We start from the raw sequence: 22,722 nt of genomic DNA, 5'->3' as shown, positions 1-22,722 counted from the left end.
TTATTTATTTATTTACATATAAGTACCATGTTTCCCCCAAAATAAGACCCTGTCTTACATTTTTCTGAACCCTGAAATAAGCGCTTGGCCTTATTGCCATGTGTTCAAAAGCCCGATTGGCCTTATTATCAGGGGATGTCTTATTTTGGAGGAAACAGGGTATATCAAAAATAGTGTGAATGTCCTGGCATTTCATCCGCCATAGAAACCAAAGTGAAAGACAAATAACATATATATAACTTACCCAGTGCTAGTCTTATACAATTATTTTTGACCAACATATTCATTCTAATACATATATAATATCTAATTTCAGGTCTATTTAGCCTAATTTTTTCATGTACCGACTCCCACCTCCTGTTTCCAGCCATTGATAAAATCTATTCCATATGTCATATATTCTGTCTCTCCTCTGTTTTTTAATTCTAATGTTAGTCTCGCCATTTCTGCGCATGTTAATATCTTCCTATTATCTCCTTTTCTGAAGGAGTGTTTTCACTTTTCCATTGCTGTGCATACACTATTCTCGCTACTGTTAGGATGTGAAGAATTAGGTATACCGAACCTTTGCTATAGCTTTCTGTAATAATACCTAATAGAAATAGTTCTGGCTTGAATTCTATATGTTGTCCAACCATTTTTTCTAGCCACCTGTAAAACATTTTATAAAGATTCTCTTTGTATGATGTGACTAAGGTCAACTTCTAATTTCTTTCCCAGAGTTTTTGCCAATTGCCCAAATCAATGTTCTATCCAAAATGTTTGGCCCATACGACCATTGTCTCCTTAACTTGTTCTTCCTCTATTTTATAGTCTAGTAAGTATTTATAAATTACCGTTATCAATTTATCATCAGTCCCCACTAATAATATAACTAATACCATTAATTCTCTATAGATACCCCATATTTTCACAACCTTCACATAACATGATTTTATTTGCAGGTATGACCACCACTCCAATTCCACCCCTTGTTCTTTTAATTCTAATCTGGTTTTCAATTCACCCTTCTCATTTAATATATCCTTATATGTAACAATTTTTTCCATATTTATAAGGTTTGGGTATATCAGTGCTTCTAAGGTGGAGAGCTAGACTGGTATTTTCATATAATTTTGTTGTTTGATTTTATTCCACACTATTAGTAATGCATTTCTTATATAATGCCTTTGAAAGTATTGATGTGCCATGCTTCTCCCATACCAAAGAAATGCATGTCACTCTATTAGAATATCATGACCCTCCAGTAGTAATATTCTCCTATTCCTTAGAAATATCTACTCTTTTACCCATATAAGTACAGCAGCTTGATAGTACGGTCTTCCAATATTTAAGGACTGCCATAGGGAAGTGGGCGTCGATTTATTCTTCATAGCACCTGACAAGACTATGGATGGAAGCTCATTAGGGGGAGATTCATTAATACAATAGCTATTACATACAGAAGAATTTCCCTAAACTAATCAGAATTGATTTCTGTAAACTTTTAACCTTATCTAGATATCAATACGAAAATCTTTCTCAGATGGTTGAGGGAGGGAGGGAGAAAAGGAAGGAAGGAAGGAAGGAAGGAAGGAAGGAAGGAAGGAAGGAAGGAAGGAAGGAAGGAAGGATCATTCTAAAATACATACCTGAAATCCTCTCATTTTTTGAAACCATGCTACTGTGTCACTTATGGTGTATACTCGAACATGGCCCATGTGAAGTTTTCCAGAAGGATATGGGAACATAGACAGGATGTAATACTTTGGCTTTGATTTCTAAACAAAAATTAAAAAAAAAACTCACTTTGAGCAGAAGCTACATAGTATTCTTTTTCTTTTTTAAAACCTGCTTATTTTAAAAAGAAAGCTACACTTTCTGTGCCAAGATCAGAGGTGGTATTCAGCCGTTTCGGACCGGTTCACCCGAACCAGTAGCAGAAATTGCGAGTGGGCCTGCCCGTGGGTCCGCCCATCTGCCCAACTCTATGCAATCCAATTTAGGCACGTTTTTGAGGGCGTGTGCATGCGCGGAAAGTGTGCGTGCCAGCAAAGCACATATGTGGATGGCTGAGCGCATGCACACGCTCACATTTGTGAACCAGTAGGGAAAGCAAGTGGATACCACCCCTGGCCAATATACATTTTAATAACTACAGATTTCCTATAATCTGGATCACAAAATGTTACATACAGCTTTACCTTCCCATGATAAAAGTTTTTTGACAGTAATATGAATTCTCACACTTTTCTCAAGAGGTTAAATTTTACTTATTGAGATTTTGGAATTAAGCAATTTTAATTTATGATCTATTGGGATTCATAAGCATTCTGAGTGAATAAATATTATTATTATTATTATTATTATTATTATTATTATTATTATTATTATTATTATTATTATTATTATTATTTCGATTTTTATACCGCCCTTCTCCCGAAGGACTCAGGGCGGTGTACAGCCAAGGTAAAACAAACAGTGCAATATACAATTAAAATACGAATTAAAAAACTTATTACATAATTGGCCTAAATCTTTGGAACATATAAAACTAAAACCCATTAAAAATTCATTAAAAATTTAAAACCAATAAAATTTAAGCCAGCCCCGCGCGAATAAATAAATATGTTTTCAATTCGCGGCGGAAGGTCCGAAGGTCAGATATTTGGCGTAAACCCGGGGGAAGTTCGTTCCAGAGGGTAGGAGCCCCCACAGAGAAGGATCTTCCCCTGGGGGCTGCCAGCCGACATTGCTTGGCGGACGGCACCCTGAGAAGTCCCTCTCTGTGTGAGCGTACGGGTCAGTGGGAGGCATGAGGTAACAGCAGGCAGTCCCATAAGTACCCAGGCCCTAAGCCATGGAGCGCTTTAAAGATAGTAACCAAAACCTTAAAGTTAAATATACTGTGTAATAGCATGTGCAAGCTATACGTACTGTATATCCTGGTTTATCCCACTGGAGAAAAGAAATACGTATGTACTCTAAGTGTTGTTAGTTGTGAAGTCGTGTCCGACCCATCGCGACCCCATAGACAACGTTCCTCCAGGCCTTCCTCTCCTCTACCATCCTCTGGAGTCCATTTAAACTCATGCCTACTGTACTGAGTAGAAAAAGATTGGCAACAGGGTTTGGAAGAATGAACTGATATGCCCCAAAGGCTGCAATGAAATGCAGAAACAATCTAAACTGTAGGTACTTGCTGTACCAGCCTCCCTGCTACATGGCAGTTCCCTACCTAGACTCTTGGACCTCACTGCACACTGTAGGTAGAATTCCTCAGGCTTATAGTTCTTGGGTACTTCAATTTGCCATTCCTGGAGGTGAGATCAGAGGTAGCTTGGGGTTTCATGGAAAATACGACTTCCATGAGCCTGTCCCAGGTCATCCAGAACCTGAGGAGTAATAGTGGTTACACACAATTTGGTCCTAATCTTTGTCCTGTATCCAGTTTTCCCTTTCTGGGGAAGGTTGTTGAGAAGGTGATTGTGCGGCAGCTCCAGAAGTTTCTGAAAATCGATTATCTAGATCCTTTCCAGTCAGGATTCAGGACTGGATATGGGATGGAAATAGCATTGGCCATGCTTTTCAATGACTTCTGGTGGGAGTGGAATTGGAATAGTGCATCCATCCTCACCCTACTTGACCTCTCAGTGGCCTTTGATACTATCAACTATAGTATCTTTCTGGAGCAGCTTTGGTAGTTGGGGGCTCTGTGTTGTCCTGGCTCACTTCCTTCCTCCATAGTTGCAGTCAGTTGGTGCTGATAGGAAACAAGAGATGTGATTCTCATCTCCTGCTTTGCTCAGTAATTTCTCCACTTCTGTTTAACATCTACATGAAGCCATTGAGTGAGATCATTCACCACTATGGGCTAAGATATCATCAATAGGCTGATGATACTCAGCTATGTGTCTTCGCTCACAGTGAGTTAAGCAATGCCATAATTCTTTCACAGTGCTAGGAGATAGCCTCCAAACACCATGGCTGCCAATCTGCTTCTGGGTCCAATTCAAGGTAAGGGCTGGATGGGGAGCAACAAACTGAAACTGAACTCTGGAACTTTGGCAAGATGCAATGACTCTGAGTTTGGGTTCTTTGGAAAATTGTATCTTTGATCTTGGATGTGGTAGCATTGCCCCAGGCAAGCCCAGTGCATAATCAAGGCTTTCTCCTGGACTCATTAATCCTGCTCAAGAAGCAGGTAGCAGTCATAGCCAGGAAGGCATTTGCACAACTGTAATTTATACACTAGTTACAAACTTTCCTGGATCAACAATCCCTGCTCACAGTTAATCATGCCGTAGTCACCTCTTGTCTTGACTATTGTAACACGTATTTGGGCTGCCCTTGAAAAGTATCTGGAAACTTCAATTGATTCAAAATTCAGCAATCCACATGGGTTTGCATAGACCTATGTGTGTACATGTGTCACATCTCCTGCAGGAGCTGCACTGGCTGCCAATTTGCTTCTGGGTCCAATTCAAGGTATTGGTTGTCACCTGTAAAACTCCATATGATGGCTTATTTGAAAGACCAACTTCTCCTGGTACCTAACCCACAGAATGGGGAGGCAAAGAATGCTGTAGGTCCCCTCTCTTAAGGAAGTCTCTTTGCAAAACTCTGAAGACCTGGTTTTGCCAATGGGAACCCATAGTGCGATGGAGCCCATCAAGTGTCTTATTGACTGATTTGTTTTTGCCAGCAGGATGGGAATTATTGCTTTGAATTGTTTCATATTGAATTTTTATCTTAGTAAGCTGCACAGTCATAAACAAACAAACAAATTTAATTGTGTTGATTTTTGTACTTTTGAATCATTGTTGACTCTTGGTGGCTGCCTCGACTAATTCCTGCAGGGGTTTTTGACCAGGTTATTTGGAAATTGTTTGCCATTTCTTCTTCGTAGGGCTAAGAAAGAGAGAATCGCCCAAAGTCACCCAGCTGGTTTGTGTCTAAGGAGGGAGTAGAACTCAGTCTCCTGGTTTTCTACCCTGTTGCCTTAACCGCTACACCAAACTGAATTCATGTAGGGATTATGTAATTGGGAGAGAAAAAACAATATCTTTTAAACATGTAATCTTAATTGTTGCTGCAAGACTTACATCTGTTTCTGTGATTTTGCTGAATGATTCCTTTATTCTTGAACACCACCAGTTTTCAACTTTCTTCCTGGTCTCTGATGTATAATTTTGTTCCCACTTTCCTGTTTCACTAAAAATAGTTCTGCTGCATCTTAGGATTCGCCTATTCGGCCATTTAGTTGGGTCTAGTACTCTACTCAGTTGTCTTCTCCAACATGATGGAAACAAAAATGGCATGTTGCAGAGGAACCACATTCTGTGCAGAGTATATTGGCAATCCTATTGAAGACAGGAAATAATTTTTACCCTCAGTAATAATTAGCTCTCAGGAGAAGATGAATTCATTTAGTTTAAGAAAATATTACTTTTTGGAGAATTTTTAATAGCAAAAATTTTCAAAGATATCATAGGTTTGCATTCTATCTATACATCAGCTTTTATTAATACTTTGGCTGGGTTATATGGAATTGTGTTATTATAGTAAATAAAAAAAAAATTGAGCCAAAAGCCAACAAAATAAGCAGTTTAAGTTACTCTGTGTTACTGCATAGTTTCTAAACACTATTGCTATGCAATATTTCCTTTGGAAATGAGAATACACTTAAAATAAACAAATTTTAATTGCAGGCATATCCATACTATAACTATACTGTGATTGTGCTTTCATGAAATTTGTTCATCTATAATCCTCTAGATATAAATATTGGCAGTGTGCCAGAGAATGCAAAGGAATGTTTGTTAGTTAAGATTTACATATTGAGGAAACCTCTTGAAAGTGTATGAGTCTACCATTCAGAATGACAAATTGAAAAAGTATAAATGATATCTCTCACATTAATTGCTCTTGAAATCTAACTTTCAGAGATAAGAGTTTGTTCTCTACGAAAACATATTTTTCTAAATATAGACAGTTCACAACTGAATCTTCTAATGTGCCCTAAATGAACACATCCATTAGGAATCATGGCTAATAAATTTAGTTTTAAAAAAAAATCTGTTATTGAATTGCCTAGTTATACAACCCTGTTTCATTATAGCAGAAAATAAAGACAAGATAAAAGCACTGTCCATAAGGAATATAGCAAGTGTAGAGATACATACGAAAGGGAAAAAAATACAGGTGTCATTTGCTTCTGTGAGACACATGTAAGCATTCAACCGATCACTGAAATTTGATTTTTTTTCCACTTACGTTCATGACCATTTTAGTTAATCTCAATTTATAATCTACGAAACTGCCATATATTAAGTGAAGTTAATTGTTATAATCCAGAATGATCCCATGGGCTATAAATTACTCTTTTTGTGTCAAATGTGTCATATATTCTAATATATGTCCTTATTAATACTTTAATTATAAATATTATATTATACCAATAAAATATTAATACTTCCGGGCCTCTTGAACTAAAAAATTAGATTGTAGTACTTTCCTGTGCAGGAGTAGGAGTTTTAGAGCCGCGTTTCTTAAACTTGGTAACTTCACAATGCCTGGACTTTAAACCCCAGGATTACCCAGCCAGCTATTTTCCGCTGTCTCTGCAATTTCAGAACAAAACTGAATCAGAAGGAAACTGCCCAGATTCAAGGAATCGTCGTACGACTTTGCAAGCTAACTTAAAGAAAGTGGAGAACGATTGATACTTATGCAGACTGAGCCTCTAACTCGACGGGGATGGGGAGAGACAATGTCGCAAGTAGAGGAAGAAAAGCAACGTTCTTAGAACAGTACTTACAAAGGAATAAGAAGGAGCGTCGTTCACATCTCCAGGAACCCAGCAACCGGGATGAGCGCTGCCATCTTAATTTGCGCTCCTCCTTCGGCAAGTAAAAGGCCGGCTCGCGCAGGCGCACAACCACCCCAGTAGCTTGAGAAGGAGAGTTAGAAAACATGCGCTCTTTGAAAAAGAGGTTAGGGCTTGATTCGACTGAAGTGGCGTATCGGGAGTTCTAGGAGAAAAGGTGAGTTGAAATGTTTAGCTTTCTTTACCTCCTCCATTTCCTCTTATTCTAAGGATAAATGAGATCCTTCCTAAAGGAAGATGCTTTCTAGATAGTTCAAATTGTTTCCCCTACTTTTTTATGTTTCTGTTCTCCGAAATTACTGTTGTATTGCTATTGTACTATTGCACACCAGAACAACTAGACACAAGAACAGTTTTTTCCCCAAAGCCATCACTCTGCTAAACAAATAATTCTCTCAACACTGTCAAACTATTTACTAAATCTGCACTACTATTAATCTCCTCATCGTTCCCATCACCCTCTCCTCCCACTTACGACTGTATGACTGTAACTTTGTTGCTTGTATGACTATCATTAAGTATTGTACCTTATGATTTTTGACAAATGTATCTTTTCTTTTATGTACACTGAGAGCATATGCATCAAAGACAAATTCCTCACACTTGGCCGATAAAGAATCTTATTCTGTTCTATTCTATCTATTCTATGTGTGTTCTTTCTTTCCAGAATCATAAGGTACTTTTTGGGTGCGGAACTGCCTATTTTTTTTAATGGATTTGAATACTTTTTTATAATTCTACAATTACAACCTTTTTCTTTATTGGATCGGTTATAATATGATGTTATAATATCAGTGGGATTACACAATTTGATTATATTTTTATTTTTCCTGTACAAGCTGAATTCATAAAAACAACATTATCTTTTGTTGGAAGAAATATCCATCTGGGTTCAGTTCCAAGTGGGGACAAAGACACTGGAAACATGGAGGCTGCTTGGAAAGATGGTTTAATGGTGGCCAGGATCACATGGCTTGAGATCCTGAACAGAAAAGGCTGAGATCCTGTGTGCTCCCTGGTTTTATGCTTTTTCTGAGTTTTGAACTTTCTGGGGCGCAGGAAGAGTATCTTGATTGCTAAGACTCCCAGGGGGTGGGGGTCTTAGCTAACATTGTAGGTTGTCTCTCAAGCTTGCCTGAGCCTTGCCATGTGGTGAGTTTCTATTCTATTGTGTTGCAAATGATGGTCATTGACAAAGGTGGGGGGGGGAGGAAGTTGCAGGGAGCTGCTTTGTCTTTAAAACATGTTTCTCCATTTCTCATCCAGGGAAATATATTCTGCCTTTTAAATATTTTCTAAAATATTTCATTCTTCTAGGAGGGGGGTAGGTGCTAAATTCCTACACTTTCTTTTCCACTTTCTTATTCCTGAAACGTGGCATTGCATTCTGGGATAAAATTTGAATCAGGGGCTGTTTGTTAATTTTTCTTCCAAAGTTCGCAGGGGAAGGGAAACAAAAATCAAATCAGAGTTAGAAATTTGTGCTTCTCTGGAAAATATATATATATTTTCTTAGCAATTGAATATGGCAAAACAAAATTGCCACTTAAAAAAAAGCAAAATGTTATGCAGAGTAGGATGCCATATAAGTTATAGGTTTCTATTCTCCCCTTCCTTTCTCTCCCTTTTGGCATTGATTGTGTTACGTTTTTAGAATATATTTTTATTAAAAGTTTTTTTCTTAATACAAATAGTCCTCAACTTATGACATAACTGAGCCCAAATTTTTTGTTGCTAAGTGAGACATTTCTTAAGTGAGTTTTGTCCCATTTTATGATCTTTCTTGCCACAATTGTAAAGTGAATGTTTGCAGTTGTTAAGATAGTAACATGGTTGTTAAGTGAATCTGACTTCCGCATTGACTTCACTTGGCAAAATACGATCACATGACTTCAGGACACTGCAACTGTCATAAATATGACTCAGTTGCCAAGCTTCTGAATTTTGATCTTGTGACTATGAAGATGCTACAAAGGTCATAAAGCTGAAAAATGGTCATGTCACTTTTTTCTGTTCTGTGTAACTGAACGGTCACTAAATGAACTGTTATAAGGTAAGCATTTCCTGTATAAAATAAAATCTGCTCTAATAGAAGCAGTGCAAAAATAAAAGCAATGCTGATAAAATCCAATAATGCCAATAATCAAAATATCCAGCCCCAAAAATGCTAACAAGACAACTAGGTAACCATATAATTTAAACAAATAATAGAATTATATTTTTGAGTCAAAATGCAAGCTTTAAGTATTAGAACCAAATATTTCCTAGTCTTTTTATGCATGTATCCACTTATTATTACATCATTTTTTTAAAAAAATTTCAATATAATAGTATAATCTAGTGCAGTGATGGCTAACCTTTTTGCCATCGGGTGCCAGGGTGGGGAGTGGGGAGGTCGTGCGCGCGCATGCCACACCCATAATTCTATGTGCCCCATTCTGTGCATGCGTGCACAACCCACCCACCCCCGCTCCCAGCACACAATGGCCTGGTAGGCTCGTTTTTCTCTCTCACCTGCCTCCAGAGCCTCTCTAGAAGTCTGGGGAGGGCAAAACGGCCTTCCCCACCCACTCCCAGAGGCTTCCACATGTGGCATAGGTCCCCCATCATGGCTCTAGTGTTTCTCAACCCAAGAAACTTTAATGTGTATGAACTTCAGCTCCCAGAATTCCCCAGCAGTGGAGACTTCTGGAAGTAGAAGTCCACACATCTTAGATTTCACAATGTTGAAAAATCTTGATCTATGGTAAGTCTTTCAAAATGTTTGCCACAGAAACTTTGCTTTCCATAAGAATTTAATGCACCTCTATGAGAGATTAAAGGGGAGAAAAAAGTCACTAGAATGTAGAATTTTCTATCGCCAGAGTTCTAGATATTTTTAATAAATTCCTTGGCATGTAATAGCAGGAATTTGGCAGGAATTGAAAATCCCTGATTTAAAGCACAATAAGATGGAGAGTGATTTTTGGGAGTTTTTCTAAATTTCCTTAAATAATTGGGAGCTAGAAATCATTTATTTATTTCGATGGCTGATTCCAGAAGGGATGTTGGTTACTTGGGAGGAAAGGACAATTAAAATAGATACACTTGAAAAAGCTCAGGACTTTTTTGAGCAACTGGTGGGGTCAGAAGACCAAAGTAGCAAAGAAGATTTAGAGCTAAATCCCCAAAGCAGACAAGACCAACTAAAAAATAAACACAAAGAACAAGAAGAAATAGATACTAATCAACAACAAACAGAAAGGGATATAAGAGCAATCAGAAGACAAAAAGCGAAAGATAACTAGGGCTATGGAAAAGGAGGTGAAACTCTTATCCATCAACATAAATGGACTAAATTCAATGACAAAAAGGAAAAGGATTTTTGCAAATTTAATAAAACAAAATGTAGATATCATATGCTTACAGGAAACACATATTCTAAAAACTGATGAAAAATATTTAAATTGCCCCAAATTAGGGATGCTGTTTACAGCTTCTGCAGATCAGGAGAAAAAGAAAGGAATAGCGGTGTACATTAAGGAAGAAATAGAGGCAAATTTAATATTTGAAGACCCTAAAGGAAGAATTTTGGCAATAGAAATACAGATAAATTTTTAAAAAATCCTATTAGTGGTAATTTATGCCCCCAACGACAATCAAAGTGAATTTTACAAAGCCCTATATGACAAAATTATTGAATTAGAAAAGGAAAACATTTGTATCATAGGCGATTTTAATGCGATATCAAATTATCAAAAAGATTATAATGGGGAGAATAAGAAAGCGGGGAAAAAGAGAACTGCCAAAAATATTTGTAGAAATGACTAAAGAACTAAATTTAATAGATATATGGAGAATACTAAACTCAGAAAAAAGACAATTTACCTTTTATTCGAACCCCCATAAATCTTGGTCACGCATTGATATGGCATGGATGAGTGGAGACCTAGTAGAAGAAGTGGCAGAAGTAGAAATCTTATTGAATTCATGGGCAGACCACAACCCGCTTAAAATTAGCTGGAAGGGGGGGAAAAAACCAAGGAGAAGATGGACACTAAATACTCAATTGTTGAAAGATGAGGAATTTACTAAGAAAATTAAGGAAGAACTAAATTTTTACTTTAAAGAAAACAATAATCAATATACATCGACCCAAAACTTATGGGATACTATGAAAGCTGTGATTCGGGGAGTTATAATATCCTTTACTGCAAAAAAGAATAAAGTAAAATATGCTCAACAAAATAATCTACTTCAAACAATCAAAAAATTAGAGACTAATCTACAGAATAACCCATTAAACTCTCAACTACAAGAACAACTGATTCTCTATAAACACAAACTCAATTTAGTTGAGCAAGAAGAACTGGTCAGAAATCTGAAAGCAACCAAACAAATACATTTTGAACAAGCAAATAAACCAGGAAGATGGCTCTCTTATAAATTCAAAAAAGAGAGAGAGAAAAGAATAATTTACCAATTACAAGATGAAAATGGAGAAAACCAATATACAATAGAAAAGAAAAAAGAGATTGCACATAAATATTTTGAAGATCTCTATAAGAAAGAAAAAATAGATGAGGAGCAGATTAGGAACTATCTAAGGGAAAAAAAAACTCGAGAAATAAAAGATGAACTGAAAGAAATGCTGACTAAGGATATAACTATGATGGAATTAAATCAAGCAATTAGATCCCAGAAAAGTAGTAAAACACCAGGCCCTGATGGTTTTCCAGCAGAATTCTATAAGATAATAGAAGAACAAATAGGACCAATAATGATTTATTTATTTAATGAGGTATTAACATCAGCTAAAATGTCGGATACATGGAGGGAAACACTAATTTCGCTAATTCCGAAGGAGGATACAGATCCTAGGCTGATACAAAATTATAGACCAATCTCTCTGTTAAATGTAGATTATAAAATATTTGCTACTATTATCGCCAACAGACTAAAGAAAATTTTGAATGATTATATACACTCAGACCAAAATGGATTCCTTCCAGACAGACAAATTAGAAACAATTTAAGAATAATAATGGATAGTTTAGAATACTATGAAGCTCAACCAGAGAAACTAATAGCCCTTGTTTTCTTGGATGCCCAAAAAGCATTTGACAATCTCAATTGGCAATTTATGATTCAACAAGTATACGATATGAACTTTGGCACCAAATTTGAGAATATTATAACAGCAATTTATTCGATACAAAAAGCAAAAATTATAATCAGTGGAGAAAATACCCAAACTTTAAATATAGAAAAAGGAGTTCGACAAGGCTGCCCCCTATCCCCTCTGCTCTTTATACTTTCATTAGAGGTATTACTAGAACGAATTAGACAAAATCCAGAAATAAAAGGATTGAAAATTAGAAGTGAAGAATATAAACTGCAAGCGTTTGCAGATGATTTGGCTTTTATCATTGAAGAACCACTAGAGAGAGGACAAGCACTAATTAAGGAATTAGAAAGATATGGAACTGTACCAGGGCTGAAAATTAATAGACAGAAAACAAAACTTCTACCGAAAAATTTAACAGAACCACAAACAATAGAACTGGAAAGATCACTTGGACTTCAAACAACAAGAAAAATCAAATACTTAGGGATATGGTTGACAGCGCATTGTAAAGCAATAAAGGAGAATAACTACAACAAATTATTACAAGAAACAAAAAAAGATTTAGAATTGTGGAAGAAGATGCAGCTGTCACTATCAGGAAGAATAGCAGCCGTAAAGATGTCCATACTACCAAAATTCCTATATTTGTTTCAGACTGTTCCAGTCAAATTAGAAAGGACTTTTTAAAATGACCTTAATAAAACAATTGGAAAATTTATTTGGCAGGGGAAAAAACCTAGAATAAAAATGAAATATCTACAAGATATGAAGAGCAGAGGAGGATTTGGATTACCAAATTGGGAATTATATTGTAGTGCAGCAGCAACACTAGTTTGGTTAAAAGACTGGATTAATTTAAAGAATAAAAGAATACTAGCTATAGAAGGCCACGAACTACAGAGAGGATGGCATGCCTTCCTGTGGGAAACAGGCCATATGAAACAAAAATATTTCCACAGACATTTGATTAGAGATTCCCTAATAAGCAATTGGATTAAAGTTAAAAAGAAACACTATACAAAAATCCCAATTTGGCTATCCACAATGGAAGCGATGATTCACCCCAATAATTTAGATTTGAATAAAATGCTAAAATATAAAGATCTATTAGATATTCATGGAAAATTAAAAACACTGCAGGACCTCCAAGAACAAGGACTACGGGTTAACTGGTGGGCCTATCTTCAGTTACAAAATCGATACAAACAAGATATAAAAGAATATGGAATATATCTTAAACCACAGCAATTAGATAAAATTTTACTAGGGCCAGACAAAAAAAATATTACCCAAATTTATAAATACTTGCTAGAAGTAGAATTGGAAGAAGAAGTAGTGAAAGGATGTATGATTGCATGGGGCCAAAATATTGGACATAACATAAATTTATCAGATTGGGAGAAAATATGGAACAGAAATTATAAATTAACAAAATCAGCAGCATACAAAGAAAATGCATATAAAATGTTCTACAGGTGGCACCTGCCCCCTTTGAGACTAGCGAAAATGTATCCCAAAATGTCTCCCATATGCTGGAAATGTAAAAATAAAGATGGAACATATTACCATATGTGGTGGTCCTGCCCCGAATCACGTAAATATTGGTTAAAAATTAAAAAGTGGCTACAAGAAATTACGAATGAACAATTGGATCTAGAACCCGAACTTTTTTTATTGGGGATTTTTAAAAAATACTTGAAGAGTATAAAATATTTAATACTACATATATTAACTGATGCTAGGATGGCCTTTGCTCAATGTTGGAAACAGCCATGTGTGCCCTCAGAGAGACTTATTATACAAAAGATTATGAATTGCGCAGAAATGGACAAACTAACTCTGAGTCTGAAGGGTAAAGAGACATCAGTATTTTATGGTATATGGGAACGGTGGTATGGATGGATGGAAAGGAGATAGGAATATTTAGTTACTAAGCATAATCAATAGATAAAATAAGAATACAAATATGTAGAATTTAATGTTTGTCATTATTGCACGGATTATTGTCAGATGAAAAACACCACAAATAGCTGTTAAATGATATAAGCTTTTCTTTTTTCTTTTTTTATGCTTTTAATGTAAAAAAGTTCAATAAAGTATATTTAAAAAAAAAAAGAAATCATTGTGGATTACTATTAGATCTGTGTCTATCTTCTCTCTGCCTTTTTCAATTTTCTGAAATGCTAAATCTTTCTGCTAAATCTTAATGTGAAAGGAAGAGGCAGGCTCTGAAGCAATCTTGTCAATGAGGTAAGGTAACATAGCAAGAAAAGGTACGATAACGTAACAAGAAAAGAAATGTATCTTTGACACCCATTTGCACATCCAGTAAATCAAGCATCCTAAAATTGGTGTCCTCCAGATATATTTATGTATAAGTCATATTGGCTTCAAACTGATGGAATCTATAGTCCAGTGTACTTGCTGGGAAAGTAGAAATTGCTAATAATTCAGTGGGCAAATTTTTTTGTACAGGGAGAAAAATGAAAGTTGGTTTTGCATACTTTTGACTGCCATTATCTTCTGTTTCTTGTTTAGTTTCTAAAATGCCCCGCCAAGGCCGTAAAATTACAAAACACACTTCTGGCCTTCCGATATGCACCCCAGTCAAGGATTCTTCATGTGTTCCACTCAGTGCAACTTCCTCAAAAGATTACAGAACACTAAAGAGGGCCCAGTTGCAACAGCAGTGTAAAAAGCTGGGTCTTCGTGCCTTAGGAAAGGTGAGAGAAGATTGTTCCAGATTTCTGTCCTATTTTCACACTACTATTTTTTTTATATAAAAAAGTTTTATTTTTACAATCATATTCAAAAGCTCATCCAATGTACAGTCATATACAATTAGTTGGGCTTGCCCAGTCACCACCCCCTCCTTTTAACTCTCTTCCCTCTTCTACCTTCTTCTACTTTCCAGACCTTCCTCCCCTTCTCTTATCTACATCCTCTCCTCCCTCCACCCTACACCTTCCTTCTCCCTCTTCTACCCCTCTTCCTTCCTCATCTCCCTCTTCTACTCCTATTATTTTCACACTACTATTGATTATTAGATGGGAATCTGTACTTGCACAACTCCTCTGTGATTATCTATTTAATTGAAAAAGAATGAAGGAAATCTATTTTCTTTCATATCTATTTATTCAAAAGCAATTATATTGGAGTTTCTAGCGATCCAGCCAGCACATAGGCAGATAATTCAGGAGGATTCATTATATAGATGAAACATAATAATAATAATAATAATAATAATAATAATAATAATAATAATAATAATAATAATAATAATAGCAACAACAACAACAACAACAGTGTTGGAAGGGACCTTGGAGTTCTTCTAGTCCAACCCCCTGCCCAGGCAGGAAACCCTACACCATTTCAAACAAATGGTTATCCAACATTTTCTTAAAAATTTCCAGTGTTGGAGCATTCACAACTTCTGCAAGCAAGTTGTTCCACTGATTAATTGTTCTAACTGTCAGGAAATTTCTCCTTAGTTCTAAGTTACTTCTCTCCTTGATTACTTTCCACCCATTGCTTCTGATTCTACCCTCAGATGCTTTTGAGAATATCCCTCTTCTTTGTGGCAACCCCTGAGATATTGGAACACTGCTATCATGTCTCCCCTAGTCCTTCTTTTCATTAAACTAGACATACCGAGTTCCTGCAATTGTTCTTCATATGTTTTCGCCTCCAGACCCCTAATCATCTTTGTTGCTCTTCTCTGCACTTTTTTTAGAGTCTCAACATCTTTTTTACATCGTGGCGACGAAAACTGAATGCAATATTTCAAGTGTGGCCTTACCAAGGCATTATAAAATGGTATTAACACTTCATGTGTTTTTGATTCTATTCCTCTGTTTATGCAGCCCAGAACTATGTTGGCTTTTTTGGCAGCTGCTGCACACTGCTGGCTCATATCTAAATGGTTGTCCACTAAGACTCCAAGATCCCTCTCACAATTACTACTATTGAGTAAGGTACCACATACACAGTACCTGTTCATTTTGGGGGTTTTGCCTAAATGCAGAACCTTACTTTTTTCACTGTTGAATTTCATTTTGTTAGATAGCGCCCAATGTTCAAGTCTGTCAAGATCCTTCTGTATCTTGAGCCTATCTTCTGGAGTTTTGGCTATTCCTGCCAGCTTGGTGTCATCTGCAAATTTGATGAGTTCCCCACCTATCCCCTTGTCCAAATCATTGATGAAGATGTTGAAGAGTACTGGGCCTAAAACAGAGCCTTGGGGTACTCCACTGCATACTTCCCTTCATGTGGATGTAGTTCCATTGAGGACTACACGTTGAGTGTGGTTGGTCAGCCAGTTATGAATCCATCTGGTGATGGTGCTGTCTAACCTACATTTTTCTACTTTATCTAGTAGTAGGTTATGGTCTACTTTATCAAATGCTTTACTGAAGTCCAAGTAAATAATATTGACTGCATTCCTCTGGTCCACTAATTTTGTCACTTTGTCAAAGAATGCAATAAGATTAGTCTGGCATGATCTGTTTTTGACAAACCCATGTTGGCTTTTGGTTATTACTTTGTTTGCTTCTAGGTGTTCGGTGATTCGTTGCTTGATTATCTTTTCCAGAATCTTCCCTGGTATTGAGGTCAGGCTGATAGGTCTGTAGTTTCCAGGATCTGTTTTTTTTTTCCTTTTTTGAAGATGGGAACTACATCAGCTCTTTTCCAGTCCTCTGGCAGTTCCCCTGTGCTCCAGGATCTTTGAAAGATATAGTTCAGTGGTTCTGAGATCTTGTCTGCCAGTTCCTTCAGAACCTTGGGATGTAATCCATCCGGTCCTGGTGATTTGAACTTGTCTAGGGTAGACAGGTGTTCACTTACCATTTTCTTCCCTATTTTAACTTGTGTTCCTAATCTGTTTTTTGTGGTGCTGTTTTTGATAGGTTGGATTGTTTTTTTCCTTTTGTGTAAAGACAGATGCAAAAAATGAGTTAAGTAAGCAAATGCTCTCCAGCAAACACAAACGAACTCTCACATGGCTCAGACAACAAATCCTGTGTCTCAGTCACAAAACAGTTCCTATTGGCTGACTTGTTGCCATGGCTATTCCAGTTCATAAATTCTTATAAACTGATTCTCTTCCCTTTACGACTGGAATAGACATAAAATCAAATAATTTAATATTCTTTCCATTCTGCACTCCACCCAATGGCTTGATAATTATATCTGCCAGATTGTCTTCTGAAAAACAGTGAAGCAAGCAATTTACATTTGATGGCTTTTCTTACATTACAATATTTAATATCCACATGTTTAATCCTATTCGTTACTCTGTCACCTGGTGCCATTTTTATACAAGCAGCATTATCCCCAAACACTGTTACAGCTTCATTTACTTTTATGTTTAAATCCGTTAACAGTTGTACCAAGTTACCTCTGAAAAAAAGTTATTTATTTATTTATTTATTTATTAATCACATTTATATACCGCCCTATCTCCCGAAGGACTCAGGGCGGTTCACAGGCAAATAAAAAACATATAAATACAGATTAAAATAACAATTAAAAAACTTATTCTACAAGGCCAAATTATTAAAAACAATATAAATAATAAAACCCATTTAAAACCAATAAATTTAAAATCTAATCCAGTCCTGCGCAGATGAATAAGTGTGTTTTAAGCTCGCGACGGAAGGTTCGGAGGTCCGGAAGTTGACGAAGTCCTGGGGGTAGTTTGTTCCAGAGGGTGGGAGCCCCCACAGAGAAGGCCCTTCCCCTGGGCGTCGCCAGACGACACTGCCTCGCTGACGGCACCCTGAGGAGTCCCTCTCTGTGAGAGCGCACGGGTCGGTGAGAGGTATTCGGTAGCAGTAGGCGGTCCCGTAAATAACCAGGCCCTATGCCATGGAGCGCTTTAAAGGTGGTTACCAAGACCTTGAAGCGCACCTGGAAGGCCACAGGTAGCCAGTGCAGTCTGCGCAGGATAGGTGTCATACGGGAGCCATGAGGGGCTCCCTCTATCACCCGCGCAGCCGCATTCTGGACTAACTGCAGCCTCCCCTTCAAGGGGAGCCCCATGTAGAGAGCATTGCAGTAATCCAGGCGAGACGTCAAGAGGGCGTGAGTGACTGTGCATAGGACATCCCGGTCTAGAAAGGGGCGCAACTGGCGCACCAGGCGAACCTGGTAGAAAGCTCTCCTGGAGACGGCCGTCAAATGATCTTCCAGAGACAGCCGTTCATCCAGGAGGACGCCCAAGTTGCGCACCCTCTCCATCGGGGCCAATGACTCGCCTCCAATAGTCAGCCGTGGACTCAGCTGACTGTACCGGGATGCCGGCATCCACAGCCACTCTGTCTTGGAGGGATTGAGCTTGAGCATGTTTCTCCCCATCCAGACCCATACGGCTTCCAGACACCGGGACAGCACTTCGATAGCTTCGTTGGGGTGGCCCGGTGTGGAAAAGTACAGCTGGGTGTCATCCGCGTACAGCTGGTACCTCACACCGAAGCCACTGATGATCTCACCCAGCGGCTTCATATAGATGTTGAACAGAAGGGGCGAGAGAATCGACCCCTGCGGCACCCCACAGGTGAGGCGCCTCGGAGCCGACCTCTGCCCCCCTGTCAACACCGTCTGCGACCAATCGGAGAGATAGCAGGAGAACCACCGATAAACGGTGCCTCCCACTCCCAATCCCTCCAACCGACGCAGCAGGATACCATGGTCGATGGTATCGAAAGCCGCTGAGAGGTCTAATAGGACCAGGGCAGAGGAATAACCCCTATCCCTGGCCCTCCAGAGATCATCCACCAACGCGACCAAAGCTGTCTCCGTGCTGTAACCGAGCCGGAAACCGGACTGGAACGGGTCTAGATAGACAGTTTCATCCAGGTGTAAGGGAAACTGATATGCCACCATACTCTCTACAACCTTCGCATGAGCGGGTTGGAGACCGGACGATAATTACCTAAAACAGCCGGGTCCAGGGAAGGCTTCTTGAGGAGGGGCCTCACCACCGCCTCTTTCAAGGCGGCCGGAAAGACACCCTCCACCAAAGAAGCACTCGTAATCGCCTGGAGCCAGCCTCGTGTCACCTCCTGAGTGGCCAGCACCAGCCAGGAGGGGCACGGGTCCAGTAAACACGTGGTGGCATTCAACCTATCCAACAACCTGTCCATGTCCTCGGGAGCCACAGGGTCAAACTCATCCCAAACAATATCACCAAGACCACCCTCAGACGTCTCACCTGAGTCACTGCAATTTTGGTCCAAACCGTCCCGAAGCTGAACGATTTTATCGTATAGATAACCGTTAAACTCCTCAGCACATCCCTGCAACGGGTCATCCCGCTCCCCCTGGTGAAGGAGGGAACGAGTCACCCGAAACAGGGCGGCTGGGTGGTTATCTGCTGACGCAATGAGGGAAGAGGCGTAGCAACGCCTCGCTTCCCTCAATGCCAATAGGTAAGCCCTATTATAGGACTTCACTAGTGTCCGATCAGCCTCTGAACGGCTAGACCTCCAGGAACTCTCTAGGCGTCTTCTCCGGCGCTTCATCCCCCTCAGCTCCTCGGAGAACCAAGGAGCCGGTTGGGACCTGCGCCGGGTCAGAGGCCGCAAAGGCACGACACGGTCTAAGGCCCCCGCCGCGGCCCGTTCCCAGGCCGCAACAAGTTCCTCAGCCGTGCCGTGAGCCAGACCCTCAGGAAGTGGCCCAAGCTCCGTCCGGAACCTCTCCGGGTCCATCAGGCGCCTGGGACGGAACCAACGTTGTGGTTCCGTCTCCCTGCGGTGGTGAATGGCGGTCAGAAAGTCCAGGCGAAGGAGAGAGTGATCTGACCATGACAAAGGTTCAATGACTATTTCCTTCAAGTCCAGATCTCTCAACCACTGACCAGAGATAAAAATCAAGTCCAGTGTGCCACCCCCAGTGTGAGTAGGGCCATCGACTACTTGGGTCAGGTCCAAGGCCGTCATGGAAGCCGTGAACTCCCGAACTGCTGTCGATGACGAGCCGGAAGATGGCAAGTTAAAGTCCCCCATGACTAAGAGTCTGGGGGTCTCAACTGCCACCCCAGCAAGCACCTCCAGGAGCTCGGGCAGGGCAGCTGTCACGCAGCAAGGAGCCAGGTACGCGACCAGCAAGCCCATCTGACACCTATGACCCCATCTCACAAAGAGGGATTCACAACCGGCAATCTGAGGTACAGTGCTCTCCCTCGGCTCCAGACTCTCTCTAATCACAACCGCCACCCCCCCCACCCCTACCCTGAGCCCTCGGCTGATGGAATGCACGGAAACCCGGTGGGCACATTTCAACAAGGGGCACGCCCCCTTCTGTGCCCAACCAGGTTTCCGTAACGCCTATAAGATCCGCGGCGCCCCCCTGAATAAGATCGTGTATTAAGGGGGCCTTATTGACCACGGACCGTGCGTTGCATAACATAAGCCGAAGGCCCAGGCTCTGAGGGTCTTGACCATCCGGGGAACGGGACAAGTCAGAGGGATCGGGGCGCGCAATCGCCTGTAAACATCGAGCGCGCGCCCCCACAGAACGATACGATCCCCCCCTTCCGCCGTATCTGCCCCTCCCACTTACCGTACAAATAGGACCACCCTCACCAGAAGGAACACATTCCCCCCACATAACCTCCGAACCTAATAAATAACCGCCGCGAGCACACGCAGGAACTGGCTCCCCACCCGACGGGCTACCCCCAACACCCGCCCTAACCCTCCCACCCCTTAAAAATGCCTTATCTAAAAAAACCCAAAGGCTCTTTTTCTTCGCATGCCACCTCTGTGGATCCCAAGACCCGTCATTGAGGCCGGCCCTTGATAAAGAAACGGGCCATTCCTGCGAGGCGGGGGCACCTCGCAGGCGCAAGAGTTCCTGTCCTGAATATCGCATAGATATCGTATAAATATCGCGTGGCTAGAAGAAAGAATTCGATGAGGGATTAAACTATCCCAGGACGGCAGGATATTAAACAATAGTTTCTCCAATGGATACCCATTTTCTGATGACTCGTCAAATGGTGGCTGGTACATGATGACAAATGATATAAAAATGGAGAAAGATGGAAGTGACTCAGTCCTAAAATCCATTGAAAATGAGGTAGGTAGTTCTTCTAACATCGCCATCGGTATCTCTTTTTCAGTCATTTCTGGATAAGTCCCCCGGCAGATCGCAAGCCGGTCTCCAAGCCTCTTCCACCACAGTTCCAAGGGAACAATCATAGCCAAAGAATCCCAAAAGGCGATGTAAAGTGCTGATGACAATGCACATTAAAATAGTGGAATAAAGCAGGCCCATATAGGCCAGGACGCCTCCAATGCCCACCACACCACTCCCCTCCACCAGGATGGTCCAAGACTAGAGATCTCTCCAGGCCAGCCCCTCGCTCCAAGAACTCCAGATCTTGTCCAAAGGCCTGACCGCTCCACAGGTCCAGGCCTTTTCCAAGAACCAGGCCAGGTACCTCCGAAGAGGGCCGACATGTTGTAAAATGCCGCAGGTCCCAAGCGCGGTAAGGAGCGGAATAAAGGACGGCCTAGAGGCAAGTCTCATACAGGGAGGGCAGTGGGGGGGCCGGAAACAACCCTCCATCCCCCTCACACCTAAAAACAAGTCCAGGGGGCGGGCGAGACACCGTACTTAATCCAATGCAGGAAAAGTTATTCCGGTGCGAAAAAGCAGAAGAACAGCCGCGGCCTCATCTATCAGCAACGAACGACGAGCCGCGGCCTCACCTCACGCCCGGAGTAATGTCCGCCGCTCGCCCTCGCCCTCCCGGCCTCATTCTCGGCAGCCGTGAGTCCGAGAAGGCCCGCAGACCTCTCCCACAGCTGCCGAGAGGATGGTAAAGCGGGCCAGAGGGCGCAAGCAGCTCGGCTAGCCACCTGGACACTGCCATCCAACGAAGAACATCCCATCGGCGGCTCCGATCTTCTAGCAAGCCGCCATCTTGCGCATGCGCAGAGCCTTGGAAATTTTCAGACAGGGCAATATATATTCTGCCTCCACAGTAGAAATAGCTACAGTTGCTTGTTTTCTGGACTTCCAACCAATTAAAGCCCCTCCAAACTATACTACAATCCTACAATTGGACTTTCTGGTTTTTACATCATTGGCATAATCACTGTCAACATAACATTTCAATTTTAATTCTTCAGAGACCTGTATTTGAAGACCCAAATTCAGAGTTACCTTCAAATACCTGAGAATTCTTTTTACATCCATCCAATGCAATTGCCTTCGGGCAGCAGTAAAATGACTTAAGATGCTTACTGCACAAGCTATGTCTGGTCTAGACCATTGTGACAGATATAGCAAGCTCCCTATTGCTGACTGATATATCTCTTGATCACAGGCTTCACTTTTGTCCTCACCCAGATTGTTGTGAAAATCTGTGCTCATAGGTGTTGGAGCAGAATTGCATTCCTTCATGTTATATCTCTCCAATAGCTGTTCAGTTTTTCTTCTTTGACTGAGAACATAACCACCTTTCTCATTTTTTTGTATCTACACCAAGATAGTTTTGTATTTCACCCAAATCTTTCAATCCAAACTTTTCCTCTGATTGATTAGCAAATTCTTTTACCTGTGACACATCTTTTGCAATGAAACAAAGATCATCCATGAATGCTAATAATTGACAATCCCCACCTTGTAACTTTCCAGTATATATGCAACCATCAGCCTTGCAACTCTTGAACCCAAACCCTTCAATACTGTATTCAAACAGATATTCCAATTCCTGGTTGACTGCTTTAGCCCA

General features: G+C 40.3%; 2 protein-coding genes across 16 annotated transcripts in view; one reads left to right on the top strand and one right to left on the bottom strand.

Annotated features, from left to right (window-relative positions):
* LARS2 (leucyl-tRNA synthetase 2, mitochondrial) overlaps positions 1-6,908 on the bottom strand; it is a 344,490-nt gene extending 337,582 nt beyond the window's left edge. For 7 of the 15 annotated variants that reach the window (XM_058183686.1, XM_058183689.1, XM_058183698.1 and 4 more), the window contains exons 1-3: positions 6,800-6,907; positions 5,085-5,342; positions 1,632-1,760 (exon numbers count right to left, since the gene is read on the bottom strand). In XM_058183686.1, coding sequence (XP_058039669.1) covers positions 1,632-1,760; positions 5,085-5,318 — 363 coding nt within the window. In that variant the 5' untranslated portion in view covers positions 5,319-5,342; positions 6,800-6,907. Of the gene's footprint in view, positions 1-1,631; positions 1,761-2,916; positions 3,083-5,084; positions 5,343-6,799 lie in introns of those variants that run through there. The other 8 variants (XR_009155147.1, XM_058183693.1, XM_058183694.1 and 5 more) reach the window with 5 other exon arrangements.
* Positions 6,898-22,722, top strand: part of LOC131198732 (uncharacterized) — a 31,069-nt gene continuing 15,244 nt past the window's right edge. Inside the window, exons 1-2 of the mRNA XM_058183704.1 lie at positions 6,898-7,025; positions 14,514-14,698. Of these exons, the coding sequence (XP_058039687.1) occupies positions 14,522-14,698 (177 nt within the window). The 5' untranslated portion in view covers positions 6,898-7,025; positions 14,514-14,521. The remainder of the gene's footprint in view (positions 7,026-14,513; positions 14,699-22,722) is intronic.

Source organism: Ahaetulla prasina, chromosome 4 (genome assembly GCF_028640845.1).
Source record: "Ahaetulla prasina isolate Xishuangbanna chromosome 4, ASM2864084v1, whole genome shotgun sequence".
Taxonomy (NCBI): Eukaryota; Metazoa; Chordata; class Lepidosauria; order Squamata; family Colubridae; genus Ahaetulla; species Ahaetulla prasina.
This window is presented reverse-complemented; position numbering and strand designations above follow the sequence as displayed.